General features: G+C 40.2%; 1 protein-coding gene across 1 annotated transcript in view; it reads left to right on the top strand.

Moving 5' to 3' along the window:
• TNKS2 (tankyrase 2) overlaps positions 1-14,040 on the top strand; it is a 72,290-nt gene extending 58,250 nt beyond the window's left edge. Inside the window, exons 19-27 of the mRNA XM_075612830.1 lie at positions 307-556; positions 963-1,039; positions 2,815-2,935; positions 3,554-3,651; positions 4,560-4,634; positions 4,788-4,893; positions 9,576-9,762; positions 10,951-11,107; positions 11,775-14,040. Of these exons, the coding sequence (XP_075468945.1) occupies positions 307-556; positions 963-1,039; positions 2,815-2,935; positions 3,554-3,651; positions 4,560-4,634; positions 4,788-4,893; positions 9,576-9,762; positions 10,951-11,107; positions 11,775-11,837 (1,134 nt within the window). The 3' untranslated portion in view covers positions 11,838-14,040. The remainder of the gene's footprint in view (positions 1-306; positions 557-962; positions 1,040-2,814; positions 2,936-3,553; positions 3,652-4,559; positions 4,635-4,787; positions 4,894-9,575; positions 9,763-10,950; positions 11,108-11,774) is intronic.
• Positions 14,041-20,806: the final 6,766 nt, after the last annotated feature.

Below are 20,806 nucleotides of genomic sequence, written 5' to 3'. Positions count from 1 at the left end.
ATACTACAGAACTGCTTTATTGAGAGAGGGAAAAAACACGTAGGATATTGCTTGCTTCGATTGCTCCTTTAAGCAGGAGGCGAGATCTTCCCAATGTAATGGTGTTTTAAGCATAGTTAACCTACTGTTAGAGAAACAGTGGTATAGAAATGTAAACTGTGCTGTGCCTTGAAATAAATATCTGTAGCATTTCTTGTACAGGAGCAAGAACACTTGTAGCAGGGTAGTTTTACTGTGTTCCTATTTAATGGTCAAGCTATATAGTTCATTTTGGTAATGTTGATTATTTTTTCTTTTTCCCTTCAGGCTGATGATGTCCGTGCCCTTCTAACAGCAGCTATGCCTCCAGCTGTGCTTGCACCATTTTATAAACCTCAAGCTATCGGTGTATCACAGCCCACTGTGACTACAACCGCGGTCCTGTCATCTGTCCCCTCCAGTCCACCCAGTCTGTCGGCTGCCAGCAGCTTGGATAATTTGACAGTCAGTTTCTCGGAAATCTCCTCTGTTAATACTGGGGCAGCTGAAGGGGCTGTGGGTTTGGAGAAAAAGGAAGGTACTAGATTTATTTTTAGCTATTTCTATAAAATTATATTTGGAACAATTAAAATGCATCGCCATACAGACATGTTTAGCTTTTTGCTGTTAACATTTAGTTGGTATTGCAAATAGTTTGACTCACTTTCTGTTTTATTCCTACACTTCCACTTTATAGTAAGGCTATGTGGTTGGATACATTGTAGAGTGAGATTTGCAGCTAGAAAGTTATTTACCAGCTGTCATTCAATATGAAAATTGAATTGTTTGTAAATGCTCGTTTTTACACCAATTTTAATTACATTTTCTGTTTTGCCAGCCTTTGCATTATTTGCTACATGTGCAAATTAAGACCATGAACACACACTATTCTCTCTCAATGGTTCTCCATGTGTTGTAAGCATTTCATTTTTGCTTCGTTCTAGGAGTAGACCTAAGCATCAATCAGTTTTTGAGAAATCTCGGACTTGAACACCTAATTGATACCTTTGAGCGAGAACAGGTAATTCTCAAACTTGTAGTTATTATGCTAAGAACATAACTTTTAAAGAAATCATTTCAAACACACACTACATTAATGAACAAGAACAACACACGTGGTGATATAACCAGGGGGTGCGTAAGGAAGTGGTCAAAAGAATGTCCTTATTTATTCAAAATTTAAAAGACAGACAAAAAAAATCAGTAAACGCCCCATAAGACGAGTCAAGAAGTTTCCGTCATGCATTTCCCCTCACAGACGGCCGTGACCAAAGCCCTCTTGACGTGTCTTATGGGGATACTCACTGGTGTTTTATTTTGTAAGTTAAACATCTTTGCACCTAAATTCAGGACTAAAACTCCTTCATGGAGACGAAAATGCATAACGGAAGTAAGGCGCGGGCTCAAAATTCTAACTGCACTAAGTCCTTTATGGAGACGAAAAAGCGATCAGGCGCTTACCCCTCACCTGATGCTCACGCATGCGCAGAACCGGCCAGCTCCGCATGCGCTGAACCGCGGTGTGTGTGTGGTTTGTTTGTTTGTTGGTTTGGTTGGTTTGTTTTGTTTGTTGTTTTGGTTTGGTTTGTTTGTAGAAATTCCCAGGGAGTACAAATATAGACATCTACAATTTATAATAATAAATGGAAAAGTGTAAAAGATGCAAGGTGTGTAAACATATAACACATGAATTGTGAATAAATTAATAGATTACAGTAATTGTAATGCTTATTAAATAAAATGAAGAGGGTGTGTGTGCGAGCACGCGCGTTCTAAATCAAACTTCTTTGCGTTTTGTCACTGAAATTATTTGATTTTTATGATTTTAATTGAAATATTTTTTTTTACTTTACTTATAAGTCAATTGTATCGTATTCCAACTGATTGTATGGAAATTTCTGCAGAAAAATAAATAAAAAATAAATTATACTCTCAAACGTCTTTCTTTCAATCAAAAACATCAAAATACAATTTCAATGACAAAACACAAAGAAGTTTCACTTAGAACGCATGTGCTTGACACCCCCCTTCTTTTTTACATTCGAGTAAGCCGATGCTTTGAAACAGCTTTTAAATATGGAATAAATACCGAGATTCTTTCTTTTGATCTCTTCCTTATACTCCCCTATTATATTTCAAACTCCAAAAGCGGGGAGCGGTGCTTCCGGCATGTGAGCCAAACAGAACTGTGGTGGCAGAAAAATAGAAGAATCTGAGAGGATCTATTCTATTTTGGGACTCTTATTAGGGAATTACCTAAATGTATTTTTATCTTCTGTTTTGATTATTTTTCACAACATAAAGTATTTGCTTGCATCACTTGCCCCCCTCTTTTTGTTATTTGTATCTTCCGTTTACCATATCTAACCCTCCTTTCCCATGTGACCCTTCGCGTCAGCATTTATATTGTAAATGTGGTGTGATATATATTGAAAACTTACATTGGCATAATTACCCTTTATGGTGGCAATTATTCTAGAACATTGCCGTTTCTAATCGTTCCTAGTCTGTAAACTCAATTGAAAGAGGGGTCCGCTTCAATTAGATAGATTTTTTTTTTCCCCCTTCATATTGTGTTTTTTTTTGCTCTTGTTTATATCTCGGATGCTTCTATACCGAGTATAATGTTACAATTGGTGATCATGATGTTAAATGGATGGAGTTCATGCTTACCGACATTCTAAGTTTTTATAGTTTTAGTTTCTGATTGTTTTTGGAATCTAGTATATGTACTGTATAGGAAAAAATTACTTTCCTTCATTTTAAGGTGACGCACTTCTTTTTATTTGATCCTAGATCACACTAGATGTCTTGGTTGAAATGGGCCACAAGGAACTCAAAGAAATAGGAATTAATGCTTATGGGCACAGGCATAAAATCATCAAATGTGTAGAGAGATTGATCTCTGGACAGCAAGGTAATTATAATCTTTGTGTCCCTCTTATTACTTTATAAAATATTATACATTTCAGGCTTGACATGTGGGTGCAGTTGTAAAATGTATTTTTTTGCCTCCCTAAATACTTGATAGCATAATTTAATGGAATTTGTCAAGGAAGCTTTAATCCATATTTAGTCAAATGCCTTTCATGATAGTCGCTAGTGTTCCTCACCCTTGGGACAAAGGGGGAGGCAGTCTGGGAAATCTTATTTGATGATTTAAAAAAACAAAAAAATTGCCGGTGGTGGAGAGTGGGGTGACCTGCCAACAAGATGGTGGTGGTTTACCCATGTCAACTGTTCTAGTATATTTTATGGTTTAATTCATTTTAGTGGCTACATCTTTCAACTAAGTTGCATCCACAATTTATAATTGTCATGTTTTTATTTCGGTCTTTTGGATATACAGTATGAGAACCAGCCAATCATTAGTTTGTTGATGGTAGCATTGCATTATTTTTAAACTGAACACAGATGAATGATATCCCTATTTGAAAATAAAAAATGTACAGTAAAAAGTAAAGTTAAAAAAAAAATAGTTTAGGAATTATTACATTTGTGAGATTTTTTACATTTTGATATGATTTTCTTTTAGGTTTGAATCCGTACTTAACGTTAAATACTTCTGGCAGTGGAACAATTCTAATTGACCTTGCTCCCGATGACAAAGAATTTCTGTCTGTGGATGAAGAGGTGTGAGCACATTGTATGATGGTCAAAATTGTTTTTAGTTTTTCATTTATCTTGTCAGAACCTCATTGCTGCCAGTTCATATCATATAGTCATTGGTTATTTTGTTAAGTGTAGTTGGCAATAGGTGTGCATTCATTCTTTGATTCGGAAGTGTAGTCTCTTATCTCCTGAAATCTTTACTACAGTAGTGTGTTCTCAGTTAAAACATTACAAGAGAGCAGCACTGATCCCATCCAAAGCAGTGAATTGTATGACATTTGCTCCAGATGTCATACAAAAGCTGATCATGGTCTATTTATGCTTGAACTTGAAAATAAAAAGGTTGTGTGTGCGTGCATTTGCATATACATGGAAAGAACGTTCAGGAATATATTACAGGGACATTGAGACACCTTAATAAACAGTAACACATGCTAGGACACGCGTCATAGGAGATAAATAAAAATATACTTTGCCCAGACCCAATCGTATGGAGAAGACACAGCACATCCAGGTTAGTGATTCAAAAAATATATATTGAGCATCACTGATGAAGGTTCCATGAGTGGTTCCAAAATGTTGGAATTTGTTCTGTACAGTATACATTTTTGATCCCTTCCCTGGATATGCTGTCTTCATACGATTTGGATCTGGGTGTAGTATATTTTTATTCATCTCCTATGACCCATAGAGAATGTCCCTATAATATATTCTTACACTAATTAAGAGCCAAACGTGATTGGACCTCAAGATTTGGATTTACTTTAATTGTGCATTGCTTTTCTAACACTTTAATGTGTATTATGACTACATACAGTATATGGTATTTCTCGTGAAGAAATGCAAATAACGATAACCACGAGCATACTTACTTGTTCTTTATAAGTTGGTGCTTCCTATTAACAATAACTCTCTATTATATTATTTAGTTGCAGAGCACAGTCAGAGAACATAGAGATGGTGGACATGCAGGTGGTGTCTTTAACAGATATAATATCTTAAAGGTAACTCTTCTTTAATTTAAGAAAACATTAGTTTGTTGTATATATTTATTTAAGTGTTTGTAATGTTTTCTGAAAACTATTTGTAAATGGTACACCTCCAGATAAATGTATAAAAACAGTTGACTTTCTTTCATATTCACGGTCAATGTCTAGATTCAGAAAGTATGCAATAAGAAACTATGGGAAAGATACACTCATCGGAGGAAAGAGGTTACAGAGGAAAACCACAATCATGCAAATGAAAGGATGCTGTTTCACGGTAGGCACTGTACATATATAACTTCCGTACATACATTTTAATGCATTAATCCAACAGAATTGTCTAAGAATATAGTAAGAAGACAACTAAAAAGTATGTGTGATTGCCCTATTTGAATGTGAAATACAAGTGATGACCATCTTGAGCAAACCGAGATTGTGTGAATAAAGATTGTGAAAGTGCTAATTTGGGTGTCTTTTGTGTGTAGTTTATTATAGTAGCTGAAACCTAAATTGTATCTGGGATATAATGTAGGTAATGTAGTGACTATTTTCACTTGAATTAAATTTACTGTATAAATAACTGCTATTCCACTTCTAGCTATATTTTAGGACACACAAGGCAGGATTCACGAAGCTGTGATCTGGCGTATCCCCTCCCGATTTGGCGTGAATTGCCTTTTACTTAAAGGGCAGTTAACGCCTGATCAGGATGTTACTCTGCATTTCGTTTTAGTTCATCCCGGCTGTAGAATGAATGGATTTTATGGTTAGAACAGAGCACATAAAACTAATAGATTTAGTACTTATTGGACACAGGGCACATATAACTAATGCATGTAATGCTTATTCAAGTATTACCAGTCCGATACCTGATTTTAAAGGAAAAATAATATTGCTGAACATTTTTATACATTTGTTGATTTAAAGCAATGCTGCTTGTCACGGGAGACCAGTCATTTTAACACCAAAAACCTTCTGGGATCACTATCACCAAGTACAGGACAAAGTGATTTGAATAAACTGAGTTTATTCTGGCAGAACCAGCAAATACACAGTTATGACATACTCACCAACTGGGGGCCTGGGGGAAGACTAGCCTCGACTAGGTGCAGGGACCCATTTGAAATAGATTTACCCTGTCCGCTTCTCTGCTTCAGGATTTCAGAGTGCTGAACACACACAAGCCACTCTGAAATGTATCTCCAGCTGGTCACAGTCAAGATCCAAACCCCTTCCCAGAATGTCTCTCAGATAGTCTAGTGCTCTGATCAGCAGTGCCCCTTGTATAGCCCTCCGGTGGCTATCCTTTACATGGGACAGGGGCTGCTGGCCAACCACAGCACAGATTGAGTTGGTGCCACCAAAGCCAGAGGAGGTGGCGTGCTAAGGCACTCAAGACCTCCCACTGGGTAGGAGCCAGAGTCTGCAAGGAGCAAAAGGCTCTCCTTCCTGAGAGCCCATCCCCAGACCTGATTGTCCACTCTTGGCCACTCACCAAATGTCTTGACACCTTTGTTTCAATCCTATGAACGTGTGAAAAAATAAGTTTTATATCTGGCGCCCTGCACATGCAATTATGCAACAAAAAGGATGTATACAACCAGTACTGGTGACTGTGTCAGATCCAGGGATGTACTCCAATCGATGAATGCGTCATATATGAAATAAAAACATATAAAAGCACATAGCTTAATACTGTCTGGTAAATATAAAGTAATCTATAACATAGATTTACCAAAAAATAAAATTAATATCAAAAACAAAAAACAAAATGCTGAGATGAACAGGTGACTGATATAAAAATAACACATTTAATAAACAATACACAATATGGACATAGACATATATAAAATACTAGCTGATATACCCGGCGTTGCCCGGGATGTAATTTTGGGGGGGCGGGTGACAGGGTTGGGCTTCCCCCCCTTGACAGCTAGGTTGGTGACTCAGTTGACTGAGTGTGTGAGTGGGTGGGTGGTTGGATGGGTGACTGGGTGGGTGGATGGGTGACTGAGTGGGTGGGTGGGTCGGTGACTGAGTGGTTGGGTGACTTTGGGTCGGTTTGACTTTGGGTCGCTGGGTGGGTGACTTTGGGTGGGTGGGTGACTTTGGGTCGGTGGGTGGGTGACTTTGGGTCGCTGCGTGGGTGGGTGAGTGGGTGACTGGGGGAAAGTGGGTGACTGGGGGAAAGTGGGTGACTGGGGGAAAGTGGGTGACTGGGGGAAAGTGGGTGACTGGGTGAATGTGTGGGTGACTGGGTGGGTGACAGTGGGTAACTGGGTGACAGTACGTGGGTGGGAGACGTGGGTGACTTACCTTGACCGGGTGGTGTTTCCTGGCGGCAGACGGTTCCCCTCCTGGCACGGATATCCCCGTGGCATCAGGCTGGGGCAGGAGGTGGGTTCGGAAGCTGGCGGGGGGGGCAAGAGTGGCAGGCTGGGGCAGGAGACCCGCGCCACGTGAGGGTGAGTGCAGGAGGCCCGGCCCGCGCTTCCCCTCCGTCCGGGAGCCGTTGCACGTGATGGTGAGTGCAGGAGGCCGGGGGAGTGCAGGAGGCCCGGCCCCCTCCGTCCGGGAGCCGTTGCACGTGATGGTGAGTGCAGGAGGCCGGGGGAGTGCAGGAGGCCCGGTCCGCGCTTCCCCTCGTCCGGGAGCGCATGTGATAGTGCGTGCAGGAGGCCGGGGGAGTGCAGGAGGCCCGGCCCGCGCTTCCCCTCTGTCCAGGAGCGCACGTGATAGTGCAGCTGGGGATGTTGCGGAGCGTGCTGGTTTGGGGGAGGTGGGGGAGAGTGAGGGGCACCGGGAGAGGGGGGGGGAAAGGTGATCTGCGGTCCGACTGACGGGGGAGAGTGAGGCCAAGCAACAGTGTGTGTGTGTGTGTCCGTCCCCTATGGCCCGTCACTCCGCCTCAGGCCAATGAGAGGTGTGCGGGGGCGGGCGGGCCAAGGGACCAATGAGATTTCCCCTAGGGACACCGGACATCCAGACAGGCATACAGTGCTTTCACTAATATAGTATAAGATTATTAGATAGAATGAAATGGGTCCCTCTGGTGGATCTGCTGCTGAAGCTGAAATAACCACTTATCGGACGTAAAATGGTAACCAGCAGTGGATATTCAGAGAGTATCCCCTCTCATCTGTGTTTTGTCAGCTCCTGGCGTCTCTCCTTGGCATCAGTAGCATGCTGGTCTTTGGCGGCGGCTTGCGGATGGAATGCCCCCCTGATCTTACAGGGTCAGATCTTTGGTGCGTGATCAGCTCGGGAGTATGGAACTGCAATTGCAGATTCGCCTTGAACCTGCCCTACGAGGCGTGTGAACAGTAATAGCAGATTCGCTATGCTCCGATCAAAGGGAAGATAAGACAGTGCAGTTATCGGCGGTAGTCAGCAGTAGAGCCAGCGGTACCCACCCTATGCGTTTCGCAAGTCACAGCTTCCTTCCTCAGGGGTGTAGCAATAAGCTATAATAATAATTATTGCTACAACCCTGAGGAAGGAAGCGGTGACTTCCGAAACGCGTAGGGTGGGTCCCGCTGGCTCTACTTCTGACTACCGCCGATAACTGCACTGTCTTATCCTCCCTTCGATCGGAGCATATCGCATCTGCTATTACTGTTCACACGCCTCGTAGGGCAGGTTCAAGGCGAATCTGCAATTGCAGTTCCATACTCCCGAGCTGATCACGCTCCAGAGATCTGACCCTTCGAGATCAGGGGGGCATTCCATCCGCAAGCAGCCGCCGAAGACCAGCATGCTACTGATGCCAAGGAGATAAGCCAGGAGCTGACAAACCACAGATGAGAGGGGATACTCTCTGAATATCCACTGCTGGTTACCATTTTACATCCGGTAAGTGGTTATTTCAGCTTTAGCAGCAGATCCACCAGAGGAACCCGTTTCATTCTATCTATCTAATAATATTTTATATATGTCTATGTCCATATTGTTTATTAAATGTGTTATTTTTATATCAGTCACCTGTTGTTCATCTCGGCATTCTGTTTTTTGTTTTTGATATTAATTTTATTTTTTGGTAAATCTGTTATAGATTACTTTATATTTACCATACAGTATTATGCTATGTGCTTTTATCTGTTTTTATTTCATATATGACGCATTCATCGATTGTATTACATCCCTGGATCTGACACAGTCACCAGTCCTGGTTGTATATATCCTTTTTGGTGCATAATTGCATGTGCAGGGCGCCAGAGATATAACTTATTTTTTCACATGTTGTTCCTCTGACCTTGGGGTCAGAGTTATATCACAGGCAGCAATCTATATTCTTTTTTTATTGTTGAGTATAGGTGATTTTTTACATCACATTGGTGATTATTATTTCATAGTCACATACTTCATTGAGATTTAGCACTACCTATTTTTTGTAATCCTATGAACGTGTTTAGGCCAAGTTAATTGCTCAGTAGAAACACTGCCTGCGGGGCTCAGACCCGGCAATTGATTCTGTTAACCAGTCCTCTACCTTTGTCCTGATCATATCTTTTCTATGGAACAGTTCAACTAAGTGAGTTACTGAGACTGCTTCCATAGAAAGGACAACACAGAGGTACTTCACGGGTATAAAGCACCATTTACAGGGCTGACACCCAATCACATTTACTGTGATACACACACATCCCTTTTCATTTCAGAACAATGCTAGTACACTAAACTGGGGGAAATGCTAACACAGGGAATAAAGTGATTTACAGACAATGTCTTCATACATGAGTGTTTTTACATTCCATCCCCAGACATTAAATACATTTGGCTGTATTAAATATTTCTGGGGCAGCCAGGTTGCACGGTTTTAGGGGTAACTAGCTGGGCCTTTACCTTTATTTGGTGAGGCCAGCTGGCCCTACGTCACACTGCTTTCAGAATGTAAGGTGTTTAAAGAGTATTTTACTCTCTTCCTTTATATAACGTTTTACCATGCCATTCTATTCACAGGTTCTCCATTTGTAAATGCAATTATTCACAAGGGTTTTGATGAAAGACACGCTTACATCGGTGGAATGTTTGGTGCTGGGATTTATTTTGCTGAAAACTCTTCTAAGAGCAACCAATATGTGTATGGCATCGGAGGAGGCACTGGATGTCCAATTCATAAAGACAGATCTTGTTATATTTGCCATAGGTATGTACTTTATGTGCAATTACATGACTACAAAAGATAACCTATTATGTATATGTACCAGTGTATTATTGTCTATAATTTTAAAACCATTTAAGAAAAGAGGAGAAAGGTAATGCTCACCAAAGAGAACAGTGCTATGTGTTTGAGAAATAAGATATCTAATTATATTTGTATACCATATTAGAGTGCCTGGAGATTATAATACTCTCTGATTTTAAAACGCCATCGCATTAAAGCACATCTTATTGCTTACATTAATTGCAGTGGGACAAGGTAATTTATTTAACCCTATTTGCATAGAGGTTTTTATTATACAGTATTTACTAGTGTTGTACCGGGTATTATACTTTTCTAAAATCGGGTAACGGGTACACAGGCAAAATTAATCATTTTACCAAGACAGGTACCCGGTTACCCAGACAGCACTTACCTGCAGGGTGAGGAAGACCGCTGCAGAGGGTGAGGAGGACTGCAGCTACATCTGGGAGCAGCCGCAAACGTCCTGGTGGCTGTGGCAGTAGCCAAAGTCATTGTTCAGCCGGCGGGAGTAGCAGGATTCCCCGGCTCACACAGGCATCAGCTGTTGGCTCTGTTCCTGCTGCTCCCGCCGGCTGAACAAGGATTTCGGCTGCTGCCACCGCCACCAGGACGTCTGCGGCTGCTCCCAGATGTCACTATGGTCGTCCTCATAGGTCTAGCTCACCTTCCGTCGCTGGCTGCAGGTAAGTGTTGAACTATTTTCAGCTGTCCTGAAATTGCCCGGTGCTGGCCCCAGCCCCCTGCTGCCGAGTCCGGGTAGCTGAAAAAGAGCCAGGTACTCGGTACGTCACTAGTATTTACATATTTGAATCAAAGTGGTCATGTGCATACATGTCATACACTTTCTCTGAATAAAAGTTGCAAAATTGACTACAGACCATAAAGGTACCTGAAATATATAGGCTCCTAATGATACTTACTAATAAAATGTACATAGATTGTCTTTTTTTTTTTTGTGCTCGTTCATATCCAAACAGTTTTTCCCCACTAGAGACATCTCCGATATACACTTTGCAGAGTTGACCTTTCCTTCAGGATATCTGTTTCAGTATAAGCAGTTGCCATCTCTTCTATTTCACCCCCTGGTGTGTTATTGAGGAGAAATAATCGCAATTTTTTTTCCATCACCAACCCCCCTGTCCTGTGTAGGCAATTACTGTTTTGTCGGGTGACACTGGGAAAGTCTTTTCTGCAGTTCAGTGCTATGAAGATGGCTCATTCTCCGCCTGGTCATCATTCTGTTACTGGACGGCCTAGTGTAAACGGACTGGCTTTGGCAGAATATGTGATCTACAGGGGAGAGCAGGTACAATATATATATATTTTTTTAATTTGAAGGCACACCAATAACATAAACCTTGCTTGATACTGCTGTAGATGAATGTATAGCAAAGTTTTGCAGGCCCTCCTGATATCAAGGAGATGACAATTCCTAAAAAGAAATGTTATTTCTGACTGCTTCATGTTTATTACAATCTTAAATTTAAGTTTAGTATGTAAACCTATTAGACGCCCATGCCTCCCTAATCTTTCATATGCAGCTGAATGTAAAATAAAAATGGCCAAATCGCAATTGACAGGGATTGTTATTTGTTGATAAACCCTTGTGTATAGCTATGGTTTGTTTTTTGTGTGTAGAGGTGAAGTTTATCGGCTATTATTATTTTTTTAAGCACAATACAAGAAATACACATTTCAGTTTAGAGATTATTATTTATTGTATTTGCTCCTTTAAGTATGTGAGGGTGTAAGGACAGCAGAGGGCATTCAACATAAACACCCATCAAGCTGTGAAAGCACTAAGCAGATTTTTGTGTAATGGCTACAATATTGTTTTAGAACAAGTTGTAGAAATGTAAGAATAGATCACATAATGTACATGATAGTAGTTGGAGAACAGTATCTCCTGAAAAAATGCTTATGCAGGTTTATTCGCTTTGTGTTTTTTAATTTTTATTCTGTTTATTTGTTAGGCGTACCCGGAATATTTGATTACGTATCAAATAGTACAGCCTGAAGCTGCAGCAGAAGGTTAAAGGAAGGACCACTGTGAACCAATTCAGGACAGTTTATTGGCAATCTGCATCTCTTGAGTTATAGCGAAAGTGAGATCAATGCTAGACAATGTGAATACCTGTACATTCTAACGTTTCAAAAAGACAAAAGCTTTAAATAATGTACAGTATGGTTTCCTCAACATTCACAAAATATTTTGTTTATCTGCACTTTAACAGACTCCATTCTTGATATAAAATGGGTTTGTCCATATTTAATTCTACACAAAGAAACTTTTACGTTAACTTGAATCATGTATTTTGTTTCATTTTCTTAATACACCACATAGAATATTATGCATTCTGCTAGATGTTCAATGTAAAGAACTTGCATTACTAAAGCTGTGTATTTTTAAAGCACAGTATTTACACTGAATGCAGTTTTTGTAAAACTGTAAATAAGAGCTTTTTTTTTCTAGCTTGATATTTATTTACATTGCTTTGTAATATAAGTAGACATTCAGAATCTCAACCTTGTACAAAAATGATTGCTTACATAATTTTATGGGCATGAAGCCTTATGCTCTCGTTCATGTACAAAATCCTGGTTGTTATGTACTGTATCGTAGGATGGTCTCAAGAATTGCAGCACTAATTTGGCCTTGGACTACAGCTTATTTAAGGTTAATTTTGCACTAGAAAATTCGGTTCACGGCCTTTGCTGGAACCAGGCATGCTTGCATCCTTTTTAAAATGCAGCATCAAAGTTTCCAAATGGAGCTATAAAATGTAAATGCATTATAAAAATGAATGAGACATTTGGATTTTCTTCCAAGGTGTGTGGAAGCTGTCCTTTTTCATTTGTGATGTTCTTTATGATGTAGATGTGTATTAATAATTGCCCTGCTGCTCATTTTTCTGGAAGGGCACACACTTTTCTGCTAGTGTCTACAACATTACGTGAAGAAAGGGAATAATGGGCAGGTTTGAGCTGTCCTGGAAGAAGCAAAAGGCAAAGGGATTAATCTCTTAATATTTGTCATAAATTACGTCACAAATCAAATATTATTGCCCACTGATATCGGAGAAGAAAAATTTCATTTTATTTTACATTTCCTTGCGTGTAACAGTACATTAAAAAAAAAACATTGAGGCCATAATTTTAAAATGCTGAGACCTGCCTTTAAATAACTTCCCATTGAAATTGAGACATTACTTTTTATTATATATCTGAATAAACGTATTTTGCGTCAAAATATTTTGTTCTTTTTATGGATAATTGGAGAAGTAGGATATTCAGACAAATGTAATTGCCACCGGGGTGCCTGGCCACTCTCCGTCAGAGCAGCAATGCCATGTTAAGGGGCATCTCCTTCATTTTATAGTGTGTAGTATGCACTAACCACAACCAACGTCCATCACTTCCCACAAGACTTTTATAAAAGGAAAAAAAAACTACAAATTATTTTCCTAGTGGCTGAAAGAATCCTTGGCAAATCTGCCTCTACAATCACCTGAGCAACCAGTAAATAAATGGGAGCCACAAAGCTGTGGTTTGTATCCACACTACAGTGCTTTTTATTAATGTGCACAAAAGAGGAAACTGATCATTGATCATTAATCATCTATTCAGTGCTGCCTTCTGCTTTACTGAAGGCGTTCCAAACGTTTGGATCCGTAGTGTACAGGTTTCTCTTGTGTGACCCCTCCTGGTTGTTTGGCATTGTTTTACTTGTAGAAGTATGCACAATAAAGTTTGGGTCGTCTTTGTCATGACCGTAAATTTTTGTGCTTTTGGGACATTTTTAAGGAATATACATTTATACCCACACAATGTGATTTCACATTTCTTGCACATGATTTGCAAACAAGGTTTTTATAGCACTACCTTTTCAGAAAGTAGCAACATTTCTTCCGTTTGCTTCTTCAAGTATCAGGGGTAGACCCTTAATCATTCGAGATTAATCCCTTTCATAAGTTGACTTAATCTTTCTTTTTAAAAAATTAAATTTTTCGCTTTTGCAGTTAGTCAGTAGCATTAATTGGTGTGTAATGTGCATCCCTGTGTTGAAAATGAACAACCATTTGCAATTGTCAATTTGTTAAACATTGTGCTGTTTAAAAGGAATCTTTTATTGTAAATGCCATGGCAAAGGGTCAGTTTTCATTCTGTCTAGATAGCGTGTTGCCTGCCATGCCTGCTTGCTCATGGTGTCTATTAAATGGATGGAATGTTAACAATGAACTTTTCGTCTCTTGTTTTTTTCTTAACCCGTGTCCATTAAATATATATTGGAAACTGCTCCCGAAATGACCTACGTTTTTTTAAATCTGATCTGCCATTCTTAAAAGTATTAATTCGTATGAAAATTATACTCATTTGTATTGCTTCATTGCTTTGCCAGCACCTTTCGCATTTAGTTTGACTGAACTAAAAATATGTAAAGACAAACAATACTACTTTAAAAAAAAAAAAGAGTTGGTGTTAAATGATATATTGATAACATAACCTTATTTAAATATCCTTGTATTGTTGTCAGAGGGAGCCATTTTGTACTTGTGATGTCGTTCCTGACATGAGACATCAAGTTGGCAGGGCCATTAAATGTGTAACCTAAGAGGATAAGGGGAGAATCTTATTACACCTCAAGGGCCAGCAACAGGTCAGGTTTTCAGGATGTCTCGACTTTGATTGAGCCATCTGTACTTATCAGTGGCTCAGTCGTTGACGGGCTCACTGATTGAGCCACCTGTGCTGAAGCCTGGATATCCTTAAAACTGTCCGCAATTGTCAAGTGGTCCCATAGGGTCTCCGTGCTGAGCCTCACATTTGGGTGCATATCATCATGTAGACACCGGACCAGCTGATGTGAGGATTTCCTTTGAGTCGACATGGGGCTGGTTAATACTTGCATTACCGGAGTTGCTCGCGGAGGACCTGACAGAACGCAAGATTAGTATTCTGTTACACATCTATACGAGTCTCAGCACGGCGTCTCTGGGACCCTATAAAACTGAGCCTGTGATTGAGCCCCCTGTGCTGAAGCAGGGACTGATTGAGACACCTGTACTGAAGCATGGATGGCTTGAGCCACCTGTGCTGGACCAGGGACATCCTGAAACATGACCTGTTGTGGGAGGGGGGTTTGAGGACTGGAGGTGAGCACCCCTGCGTTAGGTCATGTGTCCTGAAAATAAACGTCTTTCATTTTAAACCATTAATGTTGCCCTTTTCTTTGTATCCACTAGATGGCAAACATTTCATTCTGTTACAAAGTCTGGTAAAGATTATTTTAAGAATGATTGATGTTGGAAGGTATACCTTCCTGGTAATGTATATAAAGTATTGTAAAGGTAACAAAACTCCTCTCCTGAAGTCGCCCAGGCCAATGTATGGGAAGCACACATTTATCATCAGGGGTGTTGTTTATTAGCCTAGCATCACACACTAAATAAATAACATTGGAGAAGCTAGAAAGTCTTACAAGGAAATTGCATGCATTGTCAAGTGAGCATAAGTCCCAGCCCAACCGGAAAAACACTTGGAATAACATTTTGCGTTTCCTTGGGGGTGGGGGGGGGGGGGGTGGGGGGGATTCAAATTTGAAGCAGGGGGTCTCCGGAGCTGAACTCTGGTCATTTCAGCTCTGAGGACCCCCTGCTTCCAGAGATACTAACCACCATAGGGGGTGCTGGTGTCTGCAGAGTTTAAAGGCGCAGCTCATGCGGGCCAATAGGAAGCAGCACCGGATGATGTCATGGCTTCCTATTGGCACGTGTGACGCGGAACATTTAAGCCTCCATTAGATTAAGGAACGCAGTTTCTGGGCCTGCAGAGATACTGTCACAACTACAGAGGCAAGTATCTCTGGGCGCAGAGTCTCCTCAGAGAGCTTAAATTCATGGGGTTCAGCTCTGGAAACCCCCTGCTTCAAATCTGTAATAAAATTAAAAAAAGGGTTTTAAAAAGTTTACACGTATCGCTGATTTAAGGAAATGAGATAGCGCCAGAGAAGGCGTGGGAGGGGGATTCTGGTTTGTTTGTGAATTTTTGTATATTTTTATGTAGCTTAATCGTTTTTTAACCTATTTTTCATTGCTGATGAGTTCTGAATCTACTTGGGGCTGCAGTACCACTGATCATTTGTTTCCTGCCTTGCATTCTACGATTGGAGAGACGCCACAGGGGGACACGGATTACCCTATCCTGGGTTTACACTATGCTGCTATCGAGGAGAGGGGATTGATTGTGAGTCAATGTGTTACTCCACACCGAACACACACACTGCGGCACGGGTCTACACACTACAGTTGCAGCTGGCTTGCCATGGATAGTACATCTATCCCTTGTTGGTTAAACAGAGTGGTTTTTTTCCATGCATTTTTGCACCGTATCTTCGCCCCTCTACAACCTCTTATATATTCTGCAGTGTCCAATTCCGATATTAACGCTATCGGTGCCCCCACTTTTATTTTCATTATATTGGTTCAGTACAGCCGCGGTTTTTGTTTCCTGGAGCTCATAGTCGTTTTTTATACTTGCTGATTTAAGGGAGCCCTGGTGCCCATGACTCCCAAATAGACATGAACAGATATTTAGAAGGTTGCACCTTTAGTAAACTATCGGACAAAGCAAGGCAAAAAAAAACTTGAGCAGCTTCTGAAGAAATCTAAATGCCCTGAAGAATTATCGGCCCCACGGCCTACACCTTGTTAACTTATTTAATCAGTTCATGGGTTTGCAGATCTGTTCTCCAATCATGTTTAGAGCTATCATTGTTATTCACAATGAACGAAAGGACAAAAATAACTGCTAGTTAAAGCCCAATTTTGCTTTTAAATTCGGCATTTAAAATATACAGTATGCAAAGACACTAGCTAATAGGCTGAATTACTATAACACTTACTATTGATAATACACCCGGATCAGGTAGAGTTTGTTCCTTACAGACAGGCCATAGACAACACCAGGAGATTAACAAATATTATACATCATATAAATAGTGAATTACAGTAGTCAAACTAAGACTAGACATCGAAAAGGTTTTTGACTAGATTAAATTGGAAATTTATGTTCAAAACTTTAGAAACTCTACACTTCGGTGACATTAATCACAGGAGTGAAGAGCCTTTACTCCAATAACTCAGCATGCGCATAGGAGCCTAGTGCTCCGAAGCCATTCCTATAAGCATCGGCACACGACAATGGTGCCCACTTTCCCCCTTAAGGCTCACAATATCAATAGAAGCATTGGCAAATTGTCGGTTCAAACCCAGACACCTCAAGGATTCCTGTAGGTAATTCAGATAAAAGAGCACTGTTTGAGGACAACATAATCCTCATGATCACTAAACCACTAATCTCTCGCAAACAGTAACATTTGTGGACAATATTCAGATTTTAAGATTAAAATCCAAAACGTCAGGTTTAGTTATTAATTACCCTGTTACACATTTAAACTGTTGCAAAATAAATTACTTCAGATAGGAGGTGGGGGGGGGGGGACATTAAATGCCTTGGGGTGACTATCACATCATATGATTCACTTTATAAGGCTGACTACTCTACTATGTATGGAAAGATTCTGAAAAATCTGTCAGATTGTAGAGATAATGTGACATATGGATAGGTGTATCATAGCAATCAAAATTAACGCTGTACCTAAACTACTATGCCCTTTCCATACTTTACCCATAAAAATTCATTTAGCAGACCTAGATAAACTCCATTCCCAAAATTTCAAAGTACTATAAAGCGATCTACTGTAGTTAGGTTAATTGATGTACTAGCAGTCTCTCTCCCCCCCCCCCCCCCCTCTCCCCCGTTAAAAGATGGGTAGATATTGAAGCTACAATATGTGAGCCATTCAGACTTTGTCTTATGGGTTCCAAATAAAATAACTCTGATCTGATTTCAATGTCCCTAGGTGCTCTTGGAATGTTCTGATGAGTGCAGCAATGCCCAATGTTGACCCAAATACACGTACATAAATAACACACATTCAGTACATTAAAATTAACCATTGTCAGAAAGTGGACAAAATCTAACCCCACCCCCCACCTGATCTCAAATTATCATCACACTCGGAGGTAATCTCGATGGAAAAAATTAATGATACACCTAAATGAATCGGTTAATAAATTACAGGGAGTATGGGCACCTTGGTACCATAAACTCAGCCACTCTAAGGAAAACTCCCTATTAATACTGATTTGATGGGTTTGATTTGTCTTGGTTGAAAACTTTACAGTTACCAGATGGGTTTTAAGTCACATAGACTTCTATGTCTCTTCATGTTTAGTCTACAGGATAAATTTGTATGTTCGTTATATAGCAAAGCATGTTGTCCAATGGTATATATAAGCAGCTATTGCACTGTGCTTTCTGCTTGTCCCCTATTGTTTTTATCCGTATTATGTTTATACCGTATATGTAAAAATGTTTATGTGCATATATACAATGTAGAACTGACTCGACTACATTAAAATTCCAGATAGAGAAAAAACAAAAACATGTATTCTTAAGGGGAAATTTTTTTTTTCTTTTAAATAAAGTAATCTGGTTCATACTCTTCAGAAGGAAGAAACGTAGAATGTTGCACTTGGAGTTGCTTACGCAGTTTAGTTGCATTTACAGAATGACTGTCTATGATACATAGTAAGTTTATGAAAACTTAAAACTGATCAGTTTATATTTACTGTGAAGAATTAAACAAACTAATTCCACATGAGTCTGTACAGTTTCCTGTTCAGACCAAAGATGGATTGTCTAATAAGGATTTGAAACCTATAGCTCTGTATGTAGAAGGAAGCACAAGAGGGACCACCAGCTCACACAATCGGTCCTTCACATTTCCTGCTGCTTTTCTCTATTGTAACAAAATGTGAGAAGCTGCTCCCCAGTCTTAAAATACAAAGCCTTTTATTAGACTTTACTGAGGCATGGCCCCAGCATCAATGCTGAAGCTAATGGCATGAAAGAGATCTTCCTGATGGCATCTGGGGGCCTAGCTCTGCACACGATAGATTTATGAGCTGTGAAAGATGGGTAAATTATATCCTATACATTCCTGATAGGATTAGAGTTTCTGCGACATGCATTCATTTGCATATACTGTAGCCATGACTTAACAGACTAGAGCAATATCTTTTAATGTTAGTATTGCTAAACAAAATACATTTAAAAATATTTTAAAATCTTTAACTCAAGTGTTCCAGTGATCTCACTATCTTCTTAGAATCAACAGTTGGGCTTCCAAATGCAGCTTTTTACCTGTGCCTCTATCCCATTACAAAGATCCCCTTACAAACTCACTTTCAGCTTATTTAAAACCGGCATCCTTTGTGCTTTCCCGAATGCATCTATAGTCAAAATTGCTAATTCCTTTTTTTGCAAACCAGTTCTGTTTTGCTACTTTTTATTCAATGTTTAAACTCTGTTCTTGCTTTCTTATGATTTATAAATTAAAAAATATATGTATATATGTATGTATATGTATGTATATATATATGTATATATATATATATATATATATATATATATGTATATATGTGTGTGTGTGTGTGTGTGTGTGTGTGTGTGTATGTATTTCTTATGGAAAAAAAGATTAGGTGCAGAACAGCGCTAATAATGTAAATTAAATATTAATAAATAACACAGGCAGCCAGGTGAATGACTGGTGGTACAACCAGTCAGATTAACATAACAAAAGAAGGGTAACCGGCGCCAAATGAGTTAAATTCAAACCAATTGGGGTGTAAAAGTCCAAAGGAAGTCCTTGGGACGATGGGATGTGATGATTCTCGCCTCGAACGAAATATATGTGGAAGAAAGAAAAGACAAACAGATAATGGTGCAGTAAATTAACACTGGGGGGGTTGAGTGAACACTAACAACACAGGACACACAAGACAAACAAACACTAAACACTAGCACGGCCTATATAATAAAAGAAAAGCAATTTATTTGGAGTGTGGAGGGTGCATAACCGCATCCGGAGGGGTAAAATTACAACCCTACTCACAAGATGCTGGCAGGGTAAAAGCAGCGAGCTGGATGCATACAGCTGGGCTCACAAAGATGGCGACCGGAGCACTCTGATCAACGTCCACACGTGACCGGAATGGAGGGCAGGTCGCTCGAATGACGGGGTCTCTAGGCAGACGTGACGTCACCTCCGCTGTGGTCCCACCTTAGGCACGCTCTCTCCAGTCCTCCTCAGCAACCGTGATCCCGCAAAACGGTTTAGGCACTTGGAAACTGCAGATTTCTCCTCTTGGGACTGCAGATTTCCACCACAGTGAAAACACTTCTAAAACACGAAACTTCCCGACCGGTTTCGTACGCTTGCGCGTACTTCTTCCCTTGAAGTCGCCATCTTTGTGAGCCCAGCTGTATGCATCCAGCTCGCTGCTTTTACCCTGCCAGCATCTTGTGAGTAGGGTTGTAATTTTACCCCTCCGGATGCGGTTATGCACCCTCCACACTCCAAATAAATTGCTTTTCTTTTATTATATAGGCCGTGCTAGTGTTTAGTGTTTGTTTGTCTTGTGTGTCCTGTGTTGTTAGTGTTCACTCAACCCCCCCAGTGTTAATTTACTGCACCATTATCTGTTTGTCTTTTCTTTCTTCCACATATATTTCGTTCGAGGCGAGAATCATCACATCCCATCGTCCCAAGGACTTCCTTTGGACTTTTACACCCCAATTGGTTTGAATTTAACTCATTTGGCGCCGGTTACCCTTCTTTTGTTATGTATTTCTTATGATACGGTACCCTCACAATACCTAGGATCCACTGATATTCTGTTGGTATCAGGGCCACAGACACATTTCCTGGGGCCTAGAACTAGAGCAAGCACCCCCCTCCCCCGTCGACGGCCCTGAGAGCCCTCCCTTTTCACACCTGTATTTATCCATGTCGTTCTCAATTTTAGAGATTAGGTTCAATGGAAGTTCCTATCAAGGACATTAGAAGAGTTTGGTTTTGGATGCCCATTCCTGCAATGAG

The sequence above is a fragment of the Ascaphus truei genome, chromosome 8, assembly GCF_040206685.1.
Source record: "Ascaphus truei isolate aAscTru1 chromosome 8, aAscTru1.hap1, whole genome shotgun sequence".
Lineage (NCBI taxonomy): Eukaryota > Metazoa > Chordata > Amphibia > Anura > Ascaphidae > Ascaphus > Ascaphus truei.
Note: the sequence above shows the minus strand (reverse complement) of the source record. Positions and strands in the feature narration are given on the sequence as shown.